The following is a 22,941-nucleotide window of genomic DNA, read 5'->3' on the forward strand; positions in this document are numbered from 1 at the left end:
CGACGATCGACATCTAAAGACTTGAGGAGGATCCTGTGGAGATGAGCTACACACACATGGCTGACAGTAGCACACAGACAATCACGTTGTACATGCCTATGTTATTATAACCACTTTGTGCAATCACATTGAAGAAGAAAAAATAACAAATAACTCTATTGGTATCAAGGGAATTAAAAAAAGAAATAAAAACAGGTGCATACTGCTACATTCTATACACGGGGCCCAGCTAAGACACCTAGATCAAACTGAAGGTGGAAAAAACAAAGGAAAAAATATCTATAAATACACTAAAAGATTTGTTGTCTTCTGTTGGTTAGATTTCCAGTTCCCTCCTCTGCTGGAGGAGGAGGAGTGGGCGGGGTTTCCTCTCTTCGTTTTCACCCCACGCCTCCGCTGATTTGGAAATACTAAGACAGTTCAAGGCCATCAGTATTTTTTTTATCTTTGAAGAGCAGCAGGTTTACGTATTTCACCAAGTCCCAAAGCTTTTGGGAATTCAAACTTCCAGTCAATATCGCCCCCCTGTTCAACAGTCCCAAACATATTTAGGCGGGGGACGGGAGAGGAGAGCGGGGAAAGAAATTAAATAAATCTTAAAATGTCCGCTGTCCTCGAAACTTTCCCCACAAAACTAATGAGACGTTGCTTCTTTTGTAAAGGAAAGCAAAGGGAGGGGAAACAAAAGCAGAACTGGCCCTTTTCTGGGGGGAAAATAGTCAAAAGAAGAAAAACAGTCGGCATCATTTTTCTCTTCTCCAGAGGATCTGAGTCACGTTTCCTTCTGTTCAGTCATTCCTTCTTCAAGTTACACATGACAGCTTCATGAGGGTTGCATGTTCCTCTGTCTCTGTTCATGTCTGAGGTCGAGGAGAGGATGGGATGGAGGATGAACACTGCAAAAACACAAAATCTCACCAAGATTTATGATCCAGTTACTGGTGCAAATTTCTTAGTAGACCTGAAATAAGACAAAACTAACTTTTCAGCAAGGTATGGGAGCTTAATTTCTTAATTTATATAAAAAGTACTAGTTATAAGTGAAATAATCTGACAGTGAAAAAAATACTTTTATCATATTATAATTTATAATATAATACAGGAAAAGTGTCTTGTTCCAATGGCAGACTATTTCAATTATAGCTTCATTTTCATCAATATTAACCAGAGTTGGGTAATAACTAGTAACATTTACTTTTTGTAAATTTTACTCTTACTTGAGTAAAATTTCTGGATACCCAACCCAGTGTGAGTAACTTCACTGAATCAAGAACAACTAATAATTCACCAGACAAATATTGGCAGTTATGGTTAAAAGGTCATAAGTTATGAAATTTACTGAAAGGAATTGATTTGGAAAAATGTGTCTTTTTCCTGTTTTTGTTACTTTGTTATAATTAGTTATATGAATTATTTTTATTTTGGTCTTTAAAATACCTAAAATTCCACATAACTTTGTCGGCCTGATGATGTAATTTTGAAATATTAAATGACTGATGTAGCTTTATTACCAATTACCAAATACTCTTCTACTCTTACTTGAGTAATTTCTCAACTACTTTTTACTTTCACTTGAATAAAAATTTGTTGAAGTGGTGCTACTCTTACTTGAGTACTTGGAGATTCTACCTACAATAATTTCACATCAATAATATTAATTAATTACTGAACAAGCTCCTATTTCATGCTGAAAAGTTACTTGTAAGTTTTGTATTATTTCAACAGAAAGTTACTTGTAAGTATTTTGTATTATTTCAACAGTACTATATATTTGCACCAGAACCTAGACTAAATATTCTTGGTGAGGTTTTGTGTTTTTGCAGTGCGGGAAGCAGCATCGCTGGGTCGGGGGTCGGGCCCCTTCAGTGTCAGTCCGGCTCGTCTCTAGAGGTAAGGATACTGGTTGACCTTGGTGGGACTCAGTGGGTATCCAGTGTAGACAGTGGAGGCGGGTGAGGCGCTGATGTAGGCCTGGTGGGCGAACTGGGCCTGGTACTGGCTGTGGTGCATTGTGGGCGATGGCAGTACGCGGTGGCTCACGCTGACCGGGACCTGGTGGACGATGCTGGGGGGGTAGCTCCCGTGCTGGACGGCGTGGCGCGCCGAGCCCTGCGACGCCACCAGGTGGGCCACGGTGCCGGTGGAGCCCAGGGCGGCGGGGGCCGTGTAGGTGTACAGGTGGGGCTGGCCTGGCAGGTGGGTGGCGGCCAGGTGCGGGTGGACGCCGCCCGTGTGGGAGGGGCTGTTGTGATGGAAAGAATACGGGGCTTGAGCGGCGATGTTGGGGGTGATGTAGGCCTGCTGCCGGCGGTGTCCTGCATTTCGCTCAGCCACCATGTGCTGCTGAGCCTGAAAGAACAGAAGAACCAACAGAGTTCAGTCCTATTATACTTCCTTCAACAGGTTAGGACAGAGCTACGGTCTATACAAAACATACAAACTCATTCTTAGATAATGAGATTTTAGTCTGGTCAGTTCTGAGCTCCTGTCCAAGCTTCTTTAGGGTCTCTGTCCCGCTAAATGCTGCTGCTGGCCACACCTCATAACTCAACATTTACACTCACACAGGAAAATGGCTGCAAACAGATGCACAGCTTTACAAACATACACCTTTAAAAAGCAGAAGTGGAGTCTCCTGCACAAAAAAAAAAAAAAAAAAAACAGCTGCAGCATGTAGTTTCTGGATGGTAAGAAAACAACAAAACACTTGTCTTTCCCAGCAGCCATTGTACAGTGCATACAGCAGTTGACCAAACATGCCGGCGCTCTGCTTGGGTTGCTAGGTAATGGCACAGTTATATTGGTATTAAGTCAGGTAAAAAGCACTGAACTTTTCACATGTTGAAGGTAGAAGTATTTTTTTTAGCTGCAGATGCATCCTTTGCTACAAATAATGAAGCGTTCATTAAAGGAATGTATATTTAATTATTTCATTTTAGGCAATAAAATGTTTATTATATGTATTTTTTACTGTATTATTAGTTTATTTGCCATTTTTAATGCATTTCTAATTTTGTATAAAATATTAGAGATGAAAAATCTGCAGAATTTTTTCTCTCTGATTGCTCGTCTGAATTATTAACAACGATAAAACTAACTGACCAAATGTTGTGGCGCTCTGCTTATGTTGCTAGGTGATGGGCTGGGCTTTGCTAGGGTTGCTAGGTGACGGGTAGTGTCTGCTGATTTGTGACATTACATTCGGAAGGTTTTTGAAAAGACTCATTTTCAAATTCAAAAAAACTTATTGCTAAACTGCTGGATGATCTTTTTTTTTATTTGTATTTTTTTTAAGTGTTTGGAATGTTTTCAAAAGCTGTAGAAACCAAAATAGAAGCCCAAAAATGAGCAAAGTGTGAATTTTGCGTAATACGTACCCTGTAAATATTGCCTTGACGGGGCATAATCAAAACATTATCGTAATGATCAGTTACATTGACTGTTTGGTGTGTACTGTACCTGGCTGAGATTGAGTGGCTGCTGCTGAAGTGGGTGTGGTCCTGAGCGCTGATGTCGATAGGCCACGCCCCCGGCCATGCCTCCTGGTATGTGATTATTGCCCGCTGTCACTCCATTGGAGGATTTAAACTTGTAAGCTATATTCTGATGATTCAGTCCATCTGTTCAGTAGACAAATAAATGAATCTGTTCACCTGCAAAGCAGCAACTTTTACCTCTGTATCCGAATTATTAAAGTGGCGTTTACCTGGCATCAGCCGCTCACATTCGCTGGGCACCTCAGTGTTCTGCGTCTTCAGCGGAGGGATGATGATTGTGCGAGGGTTCCCATTGTTGTAGTTGTCCAGGATGGTGGTTTTCGTGTCGTAGCTGTTGTTGTTGTTGTGGTTGTGGGGTCGTGACTCCAGGCTGTAGGGGCTGTTGTGGCTGGAGCAGTCTGACTCTGGGGAATCATGGACCGTCACACAACTGATGACGTTCTTTCTGTGCTTGGAAGATGAGCTGCAGAAAACAGACAAAGATAGTTAGGAGGAATGTTTAACATATTTCAATTCTTAATTTTGTTCCCACTCTTCAAAATAGGAAAGAAAGAGAGCAGGCGACCTTTCAAACTGTTGCTATAAACTTTTAATTATCTTGGCTAATTTTAGTTTATGACGCATCACAATATAATCCATTTTATTTATGGTTTTCCTTGTGCGTGGTTTTTATTTCCATTATAATTTTTGTTTTTATTTGTTGCATCTTATTTGGGATATTTCAAACATCTTCTAATTCCAATGTTATGGGTTCTTTGCTAAATTAAAGTTTATTGGTGTCAAGAGGGTCACAATCAGCATATTACTTGAAAATGGTCTCAAAACAATAATGTTATTGTTTTCCACAATAATTACTGAGACATTTTAATGTCCAGCAAAATTTGTAAAAAAAAATAAATCTAAACCTAAAATCCAATTGGTGAAGGAAAAAACCCAAACGGACCCGTTGTTCTGCTTCTGGTCGTCGTCCTCTGAGTCGCTGCTGATGGTGATGATGCTGACGGCGGGGCTGGGCGTGTCGGGGATGATGATGGTCTGTCTGGGGACATGGTGCTGGTGCTGATGGTCGCGGGTGGTGCTTGAAGCCTGTTCTGCTTCGTTGGCGCCCCACCCTCCTCCGGCGCAGCCCTGTGCCGGTGGGCAGTGGGCCGCCGAGCCGTTCTGTAGCACGGCGCAGCGAGGGGGCGTGTTCTCCTTCACCCGCTTGGATCGCTGTGGCGACAGCACCATCTGGGAGGATGACACCTCATAGGTCGACACGTTCCTTGGAAAAACAGAGGCGGAGGCGAGAGATCAGGCCACCGGTGCTGAAGATTCAGGAGCATTAAAGGGGCAGGAGCATTAAAGGGGCAGTATTATGTACTTAGTGGCGTTTTATAGAACAATCAGTGTTATTTTCAGTTGTTTTAAAAATGTTGTATATTACAAATATGACTTAAAAGTAATTACATTTCATCATTTAAATTACATTTCATAATTTATAGAGACCCAATTTCAAGGTCTCTGTCTCTTTAAAAACTTCTGCTCTTTCTGAAACTCTGCCTTAGGAAGTCATCACAGCATGGCTCCTCTATCAACCCTTTAACTATGCTTTTACCAGCATTGAGCTGAGAAGTAGCTCCTTTGTTGCCCCGTTTCCACCAGGAGTTTGCTAATTGCTGCTGGCTAGTCTGAAGGAGCAATGTGGGGTAGTTAAAAGAATAGGGCTGCTCTGTGATGCAGAAGCTCGTAAGGTTGGAACCTGCAGCTGGGAGGCGGAGCTACGTCTCGAAGGCAGGGCTAGGTCCAACCAGGCGTTTTGCACAGCTGAATGGTTGCCATGGAGATTAAAGGATTCCTCAAACATGCATGAAAAAATCTAGGCAAAAATCCAGGTATGTTTTTGATGAGGGAATAACATCATAACAGAATGTAAAGCTCAAAAAAATTATATTACGTAATACTGCCCCTTTATCCCTATAAATTCCTTTAAAAAGTCTTCATCAGTAGTTTGCATACCTGGTCGACATCTGGTGCTGTTTGGTCTTTTTGGAAGAGGAGTTGTTATTGATGGATGACTGCCTCATGACATGAGCCACGCCCACATTGAGAGTCTGGTTTGATGGGAGTGTGACATGACCAGTCAGCAAGGCTGGCTGCTGCATGATGGGATTATAATGGCTCCCATGAGGATGGGAATTCCTGCAGAATGACACAAATGATGCATATTCATCTCAATCAACTAGAATATTATTTGAGTTATTTCATTTTAAGAAGCGAAACAAACATATATACATTAATTCCACATCGTTAGTGCTAGGTACACTTTTGCTAATCTTCAAATGCACAAATAGTGGAGCTACACTTTAGCTTAGCACTTTGTGCTAACATGTGGCTTCCCCTAAATTAATTTTTCTGGATAAATTCATTCTAAAGCACTAATTTACTTGGCTGTATTGTAACTTCCAGTTGAGTAAAATTTGATATCTGTTGAAGTTCTGGTTATCGATTGACGATTAAGAGCTAACAAGAAAGATTTGCTTATGTGTGTTGTTGGCGCTAATGTTAGCTAACTCATTAGCTATGTTGAGGCCTTGTTTACAAGATGAGCTCACAGTTGTAGCTCATGTCATGGCTACATCTGTGACTACCACACTTTTTCCTTCCACTAATCTTTCCATTAATACACTTCTTTCTAAGAATGATTGTCTGTGGCTTATACTCCTTGTTTTATTTTATTTCAGATTTTTTATTGGATGTAATGTAATATTTTGGTTTTCTTAAGCTGTAACCATAATCGTTAAAATTACCAAAAGAAAGCTATACAAGTTAAAAAATTTTATCTGAATTGATAGAATATATTTACTTTTTCAATTATATTTTTATTTTATTCAGATGCATGTCAAGAATCTGCAGAAAAAATGTCAGATATATCTGCAAAATAATTGTATAAATCAGTAAACATTGGCAGGAACACAGTATTTCACAGTGAAGCCAGTAGGTGGCAGTGGCTCTCTTTTCTGAAGAGGCTAAAAACCGAGAGGAGAGAGCAGAGAGGGAGGGCAGAGGAGCTGACACCAGCAGCTGTGGAGCGATAGCTCTGCAGAGGAAGTGCGACACTTTTCCGATCTTCTCTCTGAGGACTACGGAGCTGCAACTGGACAGGAGGGGAAGGAGTGGCAGGGCGGGGCTGTCTTCCCACAGACGGGCAGCCCTGAATGGATCCAAACATACATCGCCCCGGCAACCTCCAATGCATACACATTATATATCTGTACGTATATGTCCCTCTGTCCCGCTTCCATCTAGCCTCCCATTCATCAATTAACTTCAGTGACAGGCTGCACTCTGCATGGCGTCTCTATCCTCCATTTCTCTGAGGTCAACCTGCTGGTGTTCCAGGACATGTTCTCATTTCAAGATAAAGTTACTAAAGAAGCAAAGATTCCTGAGTTGATGCATCAGTTTGGAAATAAAAACAACACAAATGAACTAAAAATAATACAGTTTCAATTCACATATTATATCATTCATTACGATTATTAATAATGTCTTGTGGTAGTATTGTAGATTCTACAGCAGGGATAAAGTAAATTGAAACATAGCAACATTTGATGATTTCAAGTCTCCTCACACAACCTGCACACAAAACACTAAATCAACAAAAAGTCCTCAATTTCAATAACATTGTTTAATGTATGAAATACAATCCAACCTTTATTTCTGTTCCACAGATCAATAAGTAATTGAGCCATTAGGAATAATAAATATTAAGTAAATTGAAACAATCCAAACAAATTGTGTTAATTGTGTTAAATTGTGTTAAACACAATTTACAAAGAAAGTAACAAAAAATCTCTAAAACATATAAATAATTTTTTGTTATTCGAACTGGCCTAAAACAGGAAAAGTTTAGTCTCATTTAGACAGTGAGAAAAACATGTACATATTATACACCTCTTTATTTATGTATGTATAATAAAATCTGGTTTCAACTGTAAATGACGCTTTACAAAATTAGATTTTTAATTAAATGTCAAATAGGACTTTATTACAAAACACTGCAGTTTGAACATCAAAAATTTTCAAGGACTTTACAAGGATATCAAGAACCTTCCAAACCTTGAGAACCCCTCTTTGAAATTCAAGCATTTTCAGGGATTTCAAACACCTGCATGAATTGTGCAGAAACTACTGAAATGTTTACCTCCAGTTGGCGAGAGTCTGTGTGCTGCCCATGGAGTCTGGGATGACGGTGGCATGCTGGACGGAGGTGTGGGTGAGCTGCTGCCACGCTGGAGGCAGCAGGATCTGCTGGGTACCGCTGGGCCAGGCCTGCTGCAGAGAGAGAACCCGGGTCAGGCCAACCATTTAAAGGTCACAACAAGGAGACAGAAAACTGAAAACTGGCCAGATAATATACAAAGTGCTCCTTTAACTAAAAAATTCAATGTATTTTGCTGGCATTTGAAGTAATACTAACACATAGCAATGCATAATGTTTTACAGTAAACTAATCCTAGCATTACATAAAACATGTCTTATTACTGGGCATTCAATACAAATACACACAACTTATTTATGTTACACAGGTTTGAATATAAAGTAAAGGCCTAATTAAGCCACTGCCAGAAACAAACTGTGTTGTCAGAGGTGACAGGAAAATGGATGGAGATAAATCCAGATCAATTAGAGGTTGCTGGACCGCCATCCTAAATATAAAGACAGATATGATAGACTTCCATCCTAGAATGGCCTAGTCAAAGTCCTGACATTAATACAATAACAAAACCTGAAAACCTAAGTTCACAGATGCTCTCCTCCAATCCAAAAGAAGGAAGTCTAAAATTATGTGAAGTGTCGTGTTCAAACAACAACAGGCAGGAGCAAAAATCTGACCATTTTTATTTTTTATGTTGGTTAGCTAAAATATTTTAAATAATGTCGCATGAGAAAATGGTGGTTTCTTTTCAAAAAGCACGAGTGGTAACATTAAACTCAAACCAGAGTAGCTAGAGGGCGAATATCTGATGAAGTTTGTCAATTTGAGGGAGACATCCGTCAAGAGGAGAGCCGGACCTAATAAAGATACCTCAGATCCTTTCTTTGAGTGTGTGTGTTTCTGCGTGTGTGTGTGTGTGTCTGGGTGCGAACGTGAGCAGCTGAGTGTGTGATGCTTGACTGTGATTATGTGTGTGATGTGGGTCAAATCAACCAGCGCTCTAATTAGATTCCTACCTCTCTTCAGGTTGCTCTGAAAGAGCCTTCTTTGAATTTCTTATGCAGAACCAAAGACCTAGTGGGTGTAATCTGCCTGCAGATGTGCCATGTGTGTCTGAACACGCTGGTGGGTGGGTGTGGGGGTGTGCGTGTGTGTGTGTGTGTGTAGCACTAGCAGTTTAATGCAGCTCTATTGATTAGCACTTTAATGTCAGGGCTAATGAATTGTTCCTTTAATATTGTTTATGCATTTATTTACGACACCATCAGTATGTGTTGCAGAAATGTCTTCAGCGCTTTTTCTGCTTTGTAGTCACAGCTACATGTTTCAGATCATCAACTACTTTCACTTTAAGACATCCTAAGTAAATACAGAATGATGATTTCATTCATTTAAAGAAAAACATCCATCCAAGCCAACTAAGACCTTGTGAAATCACTTATTAACCAGGATTACCCACATTTTTGGTTCAATTTCTCATCTCAAAAAATGAATGAAAAAGCACCAGTTGGATACCAAGAAGTTGGCAAAAAGACGAAAAATGGCTGAAAAACAAAGCACAGCAGCCGTGATGGCAGTGAGATGGTCTGATGAGGATTGATTTTGAAGGACTCACATGTTCTTTTCAATTACAAGAAAGTCTAGAAGGAGATCGTTCAGCTGTCAGTTTGAGACTGCAAGTCCAACACGGAACAACTCAAAAACTACAAATATCTCTCCACGAGAATGTCAAGTTATCAGAAACCGTGGTGTTAGCTGTTGGTACTAAGGGGTACATAACCAGATGTCTACTCCAAACTGTCAATTAATGAAATATAAACTACAGTTTATATTTACTCAGGTTATCTTTTGTCTGACTTGTTGGGTGATATGCATTTATCTATTTTTAATGGACAGGCAGATTGGGTTTCTAGGCAGAGAAGCCCAATCCGCCAGTGTGATTGAACCCTTTAACCCTAACCCTCAACCCCAACCTTTCCAGATTCAAGACCAAAGTCTCAGATTTAGATGTTCTGATTCTCATCATTGTTTGATTTTGATGTTATGAAACATTTGATCAAAACAAAATAAATCTGAAACAGACAAACCATGTAAGGAGGTAAAACACTTCAAGGTGGTGTTTTTGTACTGTAATCTTTGCAGGTGATTGGTTTGTTTTTGTGTGTGAGGCAGGTTGCACAGAGCTGATGGTTGGGGGTGGAGTTGGTGTAACATGGCTGCTTTGTCTCAGCCATAATGACTGACATCTCTAATGGAACATTCTGGAGATGTTCTTTCCATCCTGACCACATCCAGGGCCTTTTATCAGCGGCCCATTAACAGACTCTAATACGACCAGCCCCTCTCCTGCTCGCTCTATCTCCATTCCTGCCACTCTGCATGCCTTTCTCACGCGCCGTCTGCGTTGTGTAACTGGCTCGTCTGCCCTGAAATGGTAACCCAGTTAAGGGGTTGTTTTCTTTCTCCTCAGAGCCCACCATCACCATCAGCGGCCCACCGCCTCCCACCGCGACCCGGACTGCCTGGGAGAAACCCTTTGTCACCTCAGGCCTTTCAAAGCCCTGGCTCTCACTCCCCAATTGTTTCCACATTTTCTGCATTCCTGCTCCAGATAAAGGTCCCGCTGGTTTCCCTGCCTCCCGGCTCAGAGCCGCTCACCCCCCGACCTTCGCTGCACCCTCTCCCTCTCGCTCCGTTTCTGCACAGCCAGGTGCTTGAGACCAACCTTGGCTTGGCTCAAGGTGGGCAAAGAGTCCGTGGGTAACAGTAAACAAGCAAGAGGCGAGCTCAGACCTCCCACTGCAGAGGAATAAACACAGTCACCACATACCCAGTTATTAGGTGTTCTGCTCACTGGCCTGTAAAAGCCATCTGCTTCAGTTAACTACTGCCTGTCTTTGTTTAACATGTGTGCAGACGGAGGTGACAAGGAACACCTGCAGGGCACGGAGGAAGAACATTACTGCAACATAAGATTGTTTTTTTTCACAATTTTAATCATTAGTTGGTTGGATCTTACGATGGAAAATCAGGCCCACAGTACAAAAAAAATAAAAAACATATACTTACAAGAATAAAGCCATAAAATTATGAGAATAAACTTATACGGAAAAAATTGCAATAATACAAGAATTAAGCCATGTGAGAATAAAGTCAAATTAGTATGGGAATAAAGTGGGAATAATAAAATTAAAAAAGTCATATTTTGAGAATGAAATCACAATGTTACGAGAATAGAGTCATAATATGAGAATAAATGCATAATAACACAAGAAAAAATCATATTAAGAGAATGAAGTCATTATGAGAATAAACTCGTAAGAGAATAAGTCATAATATTATGACTTATTATTATAATTCTCACAATTATATACTGCTCAAAAAAATAAAGGGAACACTCAAATAACACATCCTAGATCTGAATGAAAGAAATATTCTCATTGAATACTTTGTTCTGTACAAAGTTCCATTTGCACAACAGCAGGTGAAATTGATTGTCAATCAGTGTTGCTTCCTAAGTGGACAGTTTGATTTCACAGAAGTTTGATGTACTTGGAGTTATATTGTGTTGTTTAAGTGTTTCCTTTATTTTTTTGAGCAGTATATAATTATAATTCTCATAATATTATGAGAATAATGTCACATGAGCATAAAATCAAGATAATATGAGAATAAAGTCGCAGAAGTACAAGACAAACGTCAATATTATGAAAATAGTCACATTATTACAAAGAACAAACTTATACAAAATTAAAATTATAATTTTATGAGAATGATACTATTCGTAACTATTTGTAAAGTCATAGCAAGACTTTATTCTCATAATATGACTTTTTTGTTATTTTATCACAACTTTATTCCCATAATTTTACTTATTAGGCCCGAGCAGCAAAGCGTTGCGAAGGCCTATTGATTTTTATTTCCTTATTTTCTTAGTGAGGCCCAACACCCTGTCGTAGGACTGGTTGCTGAACGCGTTGCTGACTTTTTGCTGCCTCACCAGAGCTTTTTCCTGACCTCTGGAGATCCTGGGAGGCCTGTAATTTGGAGCGCCTGACTTGGAAGCAGCCATGGAGCTAATCACCATTTGGTATCTGACAGATTAACTCACCGTAGAAACACACGCACGTGCACAGGCGAGCGCATGCAGCTTCGCTCCTCGCATGCCTGCCTACTGGATGATTAACTAGAGATAAGGGAACGATTTAAACTCCCAGGATTCTCAGGGATATTTAAAGCCTGCATGGAAATTTCCATAGGGAGAAAGACGCGGAGCGGGGATGGAAGTCACCAGCAGTCTTTCTGTGCAAGCGGGAGTCGCTGCAGAGGGAGCAGCTGAAACTTCAGGACCTTTCCAGAGTGAGGAGTGAGAGCAGAGGGGGCGATGACCTGAACGCACTCAGGAAGAACCAGCTGCCGGCAGGGGCCGTGTTTTCCTCGCCCAGCCAGAGATACCACTGAGGGATTATGGGAAAAAAGGAACCCAAAGACTGAACGCAGCTGGATGTCATGAAGCTAACTTATCAAGCTTTATCCGCTAAGATGAAACAAAAAATTTATGTTTATTTCAAAAGCTGCAGCGCCTCCGACTGGAAGAACGTGAGGAGAGTGGTGCGGACAGGACAGGACCATTCAGGACATTTCATCCCAGCGCTGCGTGTCCCGAGGCTGAAACATCATCAGTGACCCCTCACACCCCCACCATGGACTGTTCTCCCTGCTGCCCTTTGGAAAGAGGTTCTGCAGCATCCGGTGCAGGTCCACCAGGTTCCGAAACAGCTTTTTCCCACTTGCCATCAGACTGCTGAACTCTTAACTGGACTGCACTCAAAAACTGGTCTCCACTTCATACCTTGCACATGTACAGAGCTAAATAACTTCTATTTTACTGTCAGTCCTGCACTTTATATTTCATATTTAGATTTATATTCCGGAGTAACCTCATAACATTAGAACCTCAAAACATTGTTCTGAGCCGTATGCAACGAAATTTCGTTCTGTATACACCCTGTGCATGCAAAATGATAATAAAGTAAGTCTAAGTCTAAATCATATTCAACATCTTCTGTTTCAAACACTTATCTTAATACCATAATACTTTTGTTTATTTATTAGGCTCCCCATTTGTTTCCACCACTGATCTTCCTGGGATCCAATCGATAAAACCCAAATGATATTCATGCAACACATAAGATCATTTCAACATTAAAATATAGTATAATAAATTTAGTCAAACATTATACAAACTACACACATGAATCCAGATTTTTTAAAAATAGGATTAAATAAAAATAACATTTCAGTGCTCCTTTAATTATAAAATCTTTTTTTTATGTGATTTATTCCATTCCTGAATTGCTCTGAGTACAACAGATTTTTGTAATTTTTATAATAAGTTTGCTTATTATAATGTTTACTATGTTTATCTGTCAGCTCTCTTAATACTAATGAAATCTCTGAACCCAATAAGTCCTAAAAAACTCATAACGCCTCATTTCATAGTTTTTCTTATTCAAATGCTTTAACTTTTCAAAATTATGTTTTTGTGCAGCGGTATTAAACTGTGTTATTATGTAGGTTTTTCTGCTCTGATGCATAAACCCAATCAACTACGACATTTGTTACTACCAGCCTTTAAAAACTGTTATGACCAAAGATCATTTTCTATGTTTATTCTAAAACATAGAATGATATTCCAAAACATATAAAGTCAATCTCAACATATGCGCTTCTTAAGAAGAATCATGCATCATTTCTTTTTTTTTTTTTACAGTCACTGTTCAGTGTAAATATTCGACTGTTTTGTAAATTGGTAAGTCTCTGTGTCTGTTAATGGGATGTGATGTTCCATATCTGTGTGTTTTATGTTCTGCAGAAGAGGAACCTGCTGTAAAACAGTAATTATGCTGAGCCAGGCCAGATTTCTTTCATCTTTTCCTGTTTAAAAATTAAATAAATAAATAAAGTTAAAATGTGGGAATGTGCCCCTCACCTGTGTGAGGAGGCCAGGTTGGATCTGCAGAGGTTGGGCACCGGGAGCCTGCGTCACTATGGGAACCGCGTTCTCCATCCTCACAGAGTAACTGGTGTGCTTGGAAGGGGATGCCTGCAAACCTGCTCATGAATAAAACACAAGCGAAGAACGTCGTAAAAATAGCAAGACAGGCGCTCAGAACGTGACAAATATTTCAGATCAGAGTTAAAATAACTCAGAGTTTATGCTTAATACATTTCTGCTTTGTGTGCTGAAATCATACAGGTGAATCAAGAGAAAATAAAATTATTATTGAAAAAATGGTTTCTTGTATCAAAACGTTAAGCTCACATATTTATTCATCACACAGAGTGAGATAATCAAAGCATTTATTTCTGTTCATTTTGGTAACTATGGCTTAAAGTAATTAAAACACATAATTCATTTTCTCATCAGATATTCACACCTTGACTGAAGTCATCCCTGTTTCTTGTAAAAGCTTTCTTTTGACACAGTTTTTCCTTCCACTGAACTTCTGCTTGTCTATAGCACTCTGTGAACTGCCAGTTTAAATCGTAATGACCTTTCATAGCTTACGCTCCTAGTGGATGATGTTAGTGACGTTGCACTCAGCAGTCCCTCACATATGAATCTAAAAAATTCAGAGTTTTCATTTGCTTGTTGTTGTTACACTGAGATGTTTCTATAAATATAAAACATAGTTCTGAAACGATGATTTCATTTATTACTGAAAGTGTAACTTTCCTCTGATTGAGCTCTAGCAGCGTTTAACAGGTAATAAGCCGCTGAGGAGAAGTTTTAGGTCACTTTTCTTTCATGAATTGATTTAATTCATCCACATTGGAGGATTTTTCAGCATTAATGGCCTGTTCAAGGCAATTCACAGCTGGATTTAAGTACGAGATTTGACTAGGCCACTCGACAATCTTTGTATATTTGTATTGTCCTGCTTCATGACCCAGATGTACTTAAGTAATCTTGAATAACTTCAGATGTGTTGCTTTCTGAGGTCTTCATTCTTCTGTTTAAATCGTTAAAAATGGTGAAAATTAGTTGATTACATTTAATTAATAAGGTAAGTAGATTTTCACATGAAGCCAGGGTGGTTAATATATGAAACCATCATTTTAAAACAACTTCTTTTCATTTTTGCTCAGATTTTCTTTGTCCTGAAAGATTCAAATGTGACAAAAATATTTTAGTTTCCTTTTTGAACCCCTGAAATAAATAATTTTCAGTGATATTCTGAGGTTTTCCCATGCTAACGTTAACGTGGTTACCTTGGAATCCCGGCGGGCAGACGATGAGCGCCTGCTGGAAGGGGTCGGGCCGAGCGGCGCAGAGCTGCGGCGCCCCCGGCTGCAGCGGCATGCTCCTCTGGGCCACAGCCGCCATGGAGGCGGCAGAGGGCTGGTAGAGTGCAGATTGGTAGTTTAGTATGGAGACGTCAGGACTGGCAAAGGAAAGGGTGGCATTGTTGGTGGAGGAGGGAGCCAGGTTGGTGGCCTAAAGGAATGGTGGGACCAAAATAAAAGTCATGAGGGTGGAGGTTCTGATGGGAATGACAGGGAGGTGGGATGGAATCAGCAGAAACAATCTGGACAGAAATAATGGAATCCAAGGGAAGAATCTGGGAGCAGGCAGAGCAGAGGAATCTTAAAATATGCAAACCGCTCATTTGATTAATTAGGTGGAGAAAAAGGATGTGAGTGGAAATGCAATCAATGCCACGGTTGCATGAATAATAACTCAATGACACAAAATCCCCTGAAAGTAAATGCAGTTGAATCATTTGAGCTGTTTACCACAGAATCGGTTTTTACTTGAATAAATTGCTTCTGGGTGTTTATTAATATTTACCATGCTGGTCATACATTCTGTTTTTGTTGTGGGCTGAAAATATGTAATTATAATGAATTTTAAAAGAAAGAATCGGTTGCACGTGTTTAAATGTATTGTGGATTTGTTTGCATCCCCAATGAAAGATAAAAAAAATTTAACTTCAAATATTTCAAATAATTCACACAAGTGCAAAATGATGCACGAAGGATCAAATGCTTGCATGGTTTCATTCAATGTCTCCAATTGCAGCGAAATAAAGGGCATTTTAGTGCATCAATAATCATTTAACATAATTCTGATCACTGATTTTTCTACAAAATCTGTGATTTTTTTACAATGAAAATCACTGATTGTGTGTTGCTACTGACAAATTTTGAAATATTTGGTAAATATTTCAAATATTTGACAAATATTCCCAATATTTCTAACTAATATTGTAAAATTAGTAACAACACACACATTTTTAAAAATCACAACCACTGCTTTTGTGGTGCTGCTAACTAATTTTGCAATATTTACGCTTACTTGATTCAAGTAAAAAATACTGCCACCTGCAGGTGAGAGTTAGAAGTCACTTAAACACAATATTTTATATTTTTTGCAGAAAAATTTCAATATCTTTCCCAATTATGCATTAGAGTGAAAAAAATGTAGCCAGATTCTTTTGTTCATGATCAAAGAAGATCATGACTTTCAAACCCAGAGAAATGTGCAGGTGGCAGCATCATGCTGAGGGACTGCTTTGCTGCCAGGAATAATTGTAGATTGCAAAGCGTGGATGTAATAAAGAAGAACTATTATATGACTTAAACTTGAATCAACTACTGGCAGCATCATGATGCTGAACAATTCAAATGATTATTTCAAAGTTACCTCTAACCAAATTGACTTTTTATTCAAACTTGTGCACCAAATTATTAGCTTTAAAAATCCCTGGAGTTTTATATTGATTAATAATAATAATCCACCCGGAAAAAAGGATTGATTGAAATGCATCAGTGAAAAGCCAAAGTGAATGTGATACTCATGTCCATGATGAGTTCATGTAAAGTTCGGACATAGTGCTAACATGAACCTGACAGAAGCAGAAATGTTTGTTATTCCCACTAAAATGTGACGTGATCTTAAAACTCAGCCTAGAGCAAAACTCTACATCAGCTTTTCACACAAAGTGTCAATCTGTGTAGAAAAGTTAGTAAAGTTAATAAATCACATGTCACAAGGTTCCTGTCTAGTTTCCATCTTGGTTACGATTGACAGAAATACATTTCCAGTCAGCTGTGATTGCATAGTTATGTAAATTTGGTAACTTCTGCGTGTTTTAAGCATTAGACGTGTAGAATATCTTCTGAGAAACAAACACTTTTAAAAGAAACATTTTTTTTCTTTTCAGATGAGGAGTTGTACCATAAGACGACATCTAATTTTAGCTTTTTGCATTAGGTGTATGTTGGAGCAGAGCTTTCATTTTTCATTTGCTCTCTTTAGAGAGTGTGATGAACATTAGGAGAGGAAAACATGATCAATATTTTTCTGTGGCATTCATCAAAACAGGCACAGAAGGAGCAAAACACAAGCCAAAAACACTTTCCAGTTCTGCAAATGAGTTGAGAAAAATAAATCAGTAACTTGAGCCTGTTTAGCTGCCCTGAGAGCCAGTTGCAAGAAATACAGGCAGGAGGAAATGTTGACGCATTTAAATCACAGCAAGATGACGTTTTTGTCGCTTATATGAGCTCATTCAATATAGTGGCGACAGAGAAGATAGAGTTGGATTTGTAGCTGGGCACAATCTGGTAAACCTTGTAACCAGAAGCTCTTGTGATTCCTGCACAAGCCAAAAGTCAGCAGTTTGATTCACAGATTGTTGGGGAACAAAGCGGTAAAGCACCACAGGCTCAACCAAACGGGAGGAAAGAAGAGAAGACAGACGCGGACGGGAGCGCGAGGAAGCCTGGTGAAGGGATTCTTAAGGCCCTGGAAGCCCAGGGATGCTGGGCAAGCAGGAAGCGCGGCTTGTCGTGTGTGTGATCAGCACTTTGTGACAATCCCACAGGACCGGGCCACAGACAGAAACTCTGGGCAGACAGATATCCAGGCACCCAGACGGAGAGCGAGGCTGATAAACTGACAACAGGAAGAATGGACCTAATGAGAGCAGAAACGGCTCATTTCTGGCAGGGAAGCTGAGGAGCTACTGATTACAAAATTCACAGTTTATAGCTTTTTAATTGGCTTTTGTTTTAGTAATTCTCAAACAAATACTCTCATATATGCTAATTATTAGTCAAGCTTCAAATTTGACAATTTAAATTTAAAATAAAGAACAATAAATCAGCTTCTCCAAAAGTATTCATACCTACACTGCAAAAACACAAAATCTTACCAAATATTTTAAGTCTATTTCTAGTACAAATATCTCAATAAATAATAAGAAGACAAAAAGTACTGGTTCCTATGGCAGATTATTTCACTTATAACATGGATAAAATGTCCTATTACAAGTGAGATAATTTGACAGTGGAACTTTAATTTTAAAGAAATTATTTAAAACAAGCTCCCATATCTTGTTGAAAGTTACCTGTAAGTTAGTTCTGTCTTATTTCAAGTGTACTAAGATATTAGGAGGGTCATGGCAGGGAAAGGTTTGGGAACTCCTGGTCTATCACATAAAATCCCAGTAAAACTCATCAAAATTTGTGGCAGAATATTTAAATATGGAAGAGGTGTGAATACTTTTGCAAGTCATTGTCATAATAAGGACACAACTGATCATTTCAGTGATCTGTCTCCTTTGACTCTCACCTGGCTGTGCACAGTGTTCAGCTGGTTGTTGAAGGTCATGGTGAGGTTGGTGGAGGTACTGGGGGCCACATGGGTGATGAAGGGCGTTTTGCTCTGGTTGACTGTGTCGTATATGTTGACGCGACGCTTGCAGATCTCCATGTTTTGGAAGCATGACTTTACGCTGCACAGACAGAGCGGGAGTGAGCTCACGTGGCGCACAACAGAGGAAACAGTGCAAACAGCAATAAAACGGAGTTTGGAGGGCGTACTGGGTGCTGTGAGGGTAATCGAGGAGATGCGACATGGTAACGAAGGAGTGGTTGAGCGTTTCGATGGGGGTGATCCTCTTGTCAGCATCGATAGTCAGCATCTTGGTCAACAGGTCAATGAACTCCCTCCGGTCTGCCTTTTCCGCCAGCATGTCGCTTCCTTCCAGGTCTGATGTCATGTTCACCTGAAAGCAGAAAGAAAACAGGGTTTGTTACAGATTTATTCATTTAAGCAATATTTAATAACCAGGAGACACAGACTTACAAGCTAAACATCTGACATGGCATATAACATAATACATAATATAGAAAAACATAGAAAAACTCTCACAGTGAGAAAAAAATTTAATGCTCTTGTCTCATTGGGAGAGTTTTTTGACTGTTTAAAAGCATTAAACAGAGTTCAGGTCTGCACATAAAGATATATTCGCTCTAGGCTTAATAAGGGCCAACAAACCACACTAAAGTACACAGTGATGCATTTTGTACAAATAATCTACACAAAACCTAAAGAGCAAAGAGGTAAAGTATGCAAATAAATAATCTTGGCATAATCAAAAATGTACAAAAAATGCATTTTCTCTGACTGATAAATAAAGACAGGAGCTATTTTGACAGTAAACCTGCATAACTTTGAGCTTCTGCTCAGACTGCAGTCTCACAGAAAGGCAGCGCTGTTGGATAATACTCCATAAATAAGTTGTCAAATTTATGTAAAACATTAATATAGTTTTCTTCACTCTAAGAACCGTTTTTAAGAGACACAATGGAAGACAGATTGAAGCTACTGAATAGCGTCCTTAAGAGAGAATCAGCTGAGTAAACTATGACATCATTTGCATAAAGGTGTACTTTAACTAGACACATTCTTTGCAGCACTACTGACAAAAGTAAACAAGAAAACACAGCAGAAAAGTAACTTAAACATCCGTCATAATGTATAAAAGGAAATCAGAGTATTTTCTTAAATATTAAGTTGGACAGTAATTTATTTTTGACTAGAAACAGAAAAACATTAAATTTCTTGTGATTTGAGGCACATTAAATTTTCAGGAAGGCAAAAAAGAAAAAGACAAAAATATTGAGGTATAATCTGTTTTGCAAGGGAGTAAAGAAATTATCCTGTAATTATTTTCTGTTGGGTTTTATATATTTCTTAATCCCATAACCTGGAAGATTTTACTGTATTTGTAGATTTTCGGTGATCATGAAAAAGCCAGCTGTGTGATTTGAGATTGTTTTTGAGAAAAATATTACTGTATTTGAACTTAGTTTTGTTGTCAATTTTCAGTAAATTCAGTGGCAGTTTTTAAAATCAGTTTTGTAGGTCAGAAGTTCACAAGATTGGTCATCAGAAATCAACTTTAAAATCTGTGATCGGTGCATCTCCAGGTTTGCACACTTCCTCAGAGCATGATTCAGGGCTCTGGGTATCAGAAAAATCTCCACCACATCATTTTCCCAAGAAGGAAGCTAATAATACACAGAAGGTCTGGTAATTTAAGGAGTGTGTCAGAGCTCAGTGATAACCTTGTTCTGCAGTGGGATTAGAAACATTTGCACTGGTATTCATAGCAGCAGATGAAAAATGTCCCGGGGCCTTCAGCGAGAATTTTATCTCCTCCAAAGACGTAAAAACAAACAAAACGGAGGAACTCAATAAACACGGCCACTGGCTGTCAGTTTCACACAGGACATCAGTTTGTGAGCAGCTCTGAAAAAGCTGACACAGCATCTTAATGTAAATACGTTCTGAGTGAAATTCTGGGAAGCTGCCTTGAAACATCAAGCTGCTTCAGCCGTAATAAACACTGCGGCCCAGGCTGTGGGTAAATACTTGGCAAGGCAGCCGACTTTCTGCTTTAGCGCTTCACACATAAGCAAAGATTGATTCGGTATGTGAGGCACTAATTCTGATTCTGAGCTACTTTTAGTGTCGTGGCGTCTGGTGAGGGACGAAGCGGAGGGCAACAAGGTCAGGATGTAGCCGCCGAGCAGACTGTCAGGCAGTGGGAGCAGGACCAGGCAGCAGACAGGCAGCCTTGTTTATTGTGACTGCTGTGGAGGAAGCAGGCTTGTTTTTCATAAAGACGCAGCGCTTATCTGCGGGTCTGCTCCAGGGTCTATCAGATGTGCTGCCAGTCAACACGGCAAATCTGATTCAAGCCCCTATCTTCATGCAGGCTATTCAGCTTCTGCAGCCGTGCCTCTTTGTTTGTCATCTCCGCTGGCTTCGATAAAGGAATAATCTGCGAAATGAGGTGAGAAATAATCACAATGTCCTCTGTAGGGAGATGACTTTGGGGAAATGTGAACAATCAGGTCCAACAGAAGTGACAAATGAACAAAAAAGGAGGGGAAAATGTTCCTGCCATCTACTGATTTAACTGAAGAGAGAAGCTAGGCATTTCCAATTCTTTAAAACCGATTAAAATCCCAAAACAGCAAAACACCACAGGCAGTCTGTGTGTGCTGCGAGGAGCATTTCTGAAGGAAAGGCGATCAGATGTCGAGCAACAGGATCAACCAGGCTGCGTCTGACATCATGGCCTGCGTGACGCAGTCCTGCCTTCAACATCATCCCAAATCCTTTTTACACAACCAGGGAGAAACAGAGGCTGAAACATAATCCCATCTTTTTACTAGAACTGGACAATAAATCAATATCAATATATAACATGATCAATATCACTGGATCTGGATAATACATCTGATAGAATATTCAATAATTTCACCAGACTCTGATCCAGAATCGCACAGCATTCTGGGAGATGTAGGCAGAGAAAAGGCTAAAACTGCTCAGCCAGGTTGGTGGCATCAACTCACAAACACGAGTGAAAAGATGAGCGAGGAGTCAGATTGCTTTTAAAAACTGCAGCATTAGAGTATGTCAAAAACAACAACAACAAAAAGATAAAACCAAAGTAAAGACTACTTATTGCAACGGTCAATTGTCCTTCTGCTTTGGAAACAAAATAATTATTTTAAACCTTTATAAATCTAAGGAAATGGAGATGTTTGGTTTGATTGTTATTTTCCAAAACATGCTTTTTAATATTTCAAGCATATAAAGTTAAGCATAGTTATTACTCTCAGGTCTAGAGTGTGATTAATCTGATTAAATTTTTTAATAGATTAACTAGTTTTAAGTCAATTCTGTAAATTTGGAAGTGAAAAAAGTGGATCAGTTTATCCTGACTAAAGACTTGTACTGATTTCCTTCCATCAAACAATCAGGCTATCTTGTGTGAGATTATTGAAGATTCCAATAAAATACATTACTGTTTATGGTTTTAACATGATGAAATGGGGTATGAACCCTTTTACAGGCAGTGCAGTAGAATGAAGACCATGATGCTCCCCTGGCCATCCTGTCACGGTTATCAGTAAAGAAACCGATGGACTGCAGATTACGGTGGATGTTTACAGTATTTCCGGTCTTCCTTCGTTCTCCACCGGACTCCTCCTGCAGTCCTGCATTTACTGTAAGCTGGTGTCTGATTTCCCTTCAATTAGATCCGCTCATGACTGAAGCCTCCACACATTTCCCACGACTAAAAGGAGGTTCATTATCACTTCCTGGCTCCCCGCCCCTCGGCCTTGCAGGGCTTTCAGCTATATCATCCATTATAAACGCAGGCACAGATGTCCACAATGCTGACTTGTTTATGCGGTCAGGACAGTGAGATGGGGTAAAACAGGCCATTTTTACCCCATGTTAGTAGCTCTGAATCTTACCTCCACATGTTTTTTTGGTAAATCGAGTGGTGTTGCAACAGAGGAAGACAGGATACAGAGCTGGAAGCACCGAAGATACAGATACATGACACCCAGGGGATATCATGCCAGCACAGGTTGGCTTCATTAAACCGTTTGCCTGCTGCTGTAAACCCAACAATCCCAGGAAGTGATACCATCTTGTCCCAGCTGACCACGTTATTCCAGACCGGCCTGACATTGGCCCTGGGCACTACTGAACCTCCGTAATTGTCTCCATCATTTAAGCAGCAACATGTGTAGGGTGTCCGCATGGTTGGTTTTTCCAGGGGCCGCTGTCTGGATGTAATCAAGATGAACATCCACCAACAGAGGAAATCCACCTACCCAAACCTTTTTATCTTGGAAACGATTATCAGGAGCTCAACCACGGAACGTGACGATGACATTTGAGTCATATTAATCATCGCTGAGCCCATTATCTACCAGCAGAATCAGGTAAGGGTGATATATACACAGGTAAACATCACTCAGGTTCTGATCCGTCATGGGAACAGAAATCTCACAACCCTACACTACAAAAACAAAATCTGTATTTTTGTCTAATTTCTTGTGCAAATATTTTATTACACT

General features: G+C 39.7%; 1 protein-coding gene across 2 annotated transcripts in view; it reads right to left on the reverse strand.

Moving 5' to 3' along the window:
• Positions 1-435: 435 nt before the first annotated feature.
• Positions 436-22,941, reverse strand: part of LOC102224465 (homeodomain-interacting protein kinase 2-like) — a 92,266-nt gene continuing 69,760 nt past the window's right edge. The window contains exons 6-15 of one of the 2 annotated variants that reach the window (XM_023345615.1): positions 18,592-18,776; positions 18,341-18,503; positions 14,974-15,103; positions 13,691-13,812; positions 7,684-7,814; positions 5,496-5,678; positions 4,441-4,761; positions 3,707-3,960; positions 3,460-3,620; positions 436-2,349 (exon numbers count right to left, since the gene is read on the reverse strand). In XM_023345615.1, the coding sequence (XP_023201383.1) occupies positions 1,885-2,349; positions 3,460-3,620; positions 3,707-3,960; positions 4,441-4,761; positions 5,496-5,678; positions 7,684-7,814; positions 13,691-13,812; positions 14,974-15,103; positions 18,341-18,503; positions 18,592-18,776 (2,115 nt within the window). In that variant the 3' untranslated portion in view covers positions 436-1,884. Of the gene's footprint in view, positions 2,350-3,459; positions 3,621-3,706; positions 3,961-4,440; positions 4,762-5,495; positions 5,679-7,683; positions 7,815-13,690; positions 13,813-14,973; positions 15,200-18,340; positions 18,504-18,591; positions 18,777-22,941 lie in introns of both variants that reach the window. The other variant, XM_023345609.1, reaches the window with a different exon arrangement.

Source organism: Xiphophorus maculatus, chromosome 2 (genome assembly GCF_002775205.1).
Source record: "Xiphophorus maculatus strain JP 163 A chromosome 2, X_maculatus-5.0-male, whole genome shotgun sequence".
Lineage (NCBI taxonomy): Eukaryota > Metazoa > Chordata > Actinopteri > Cyprinodontiformes > Poeciliidae > Xiphophorus > Xiphophorus maculatus.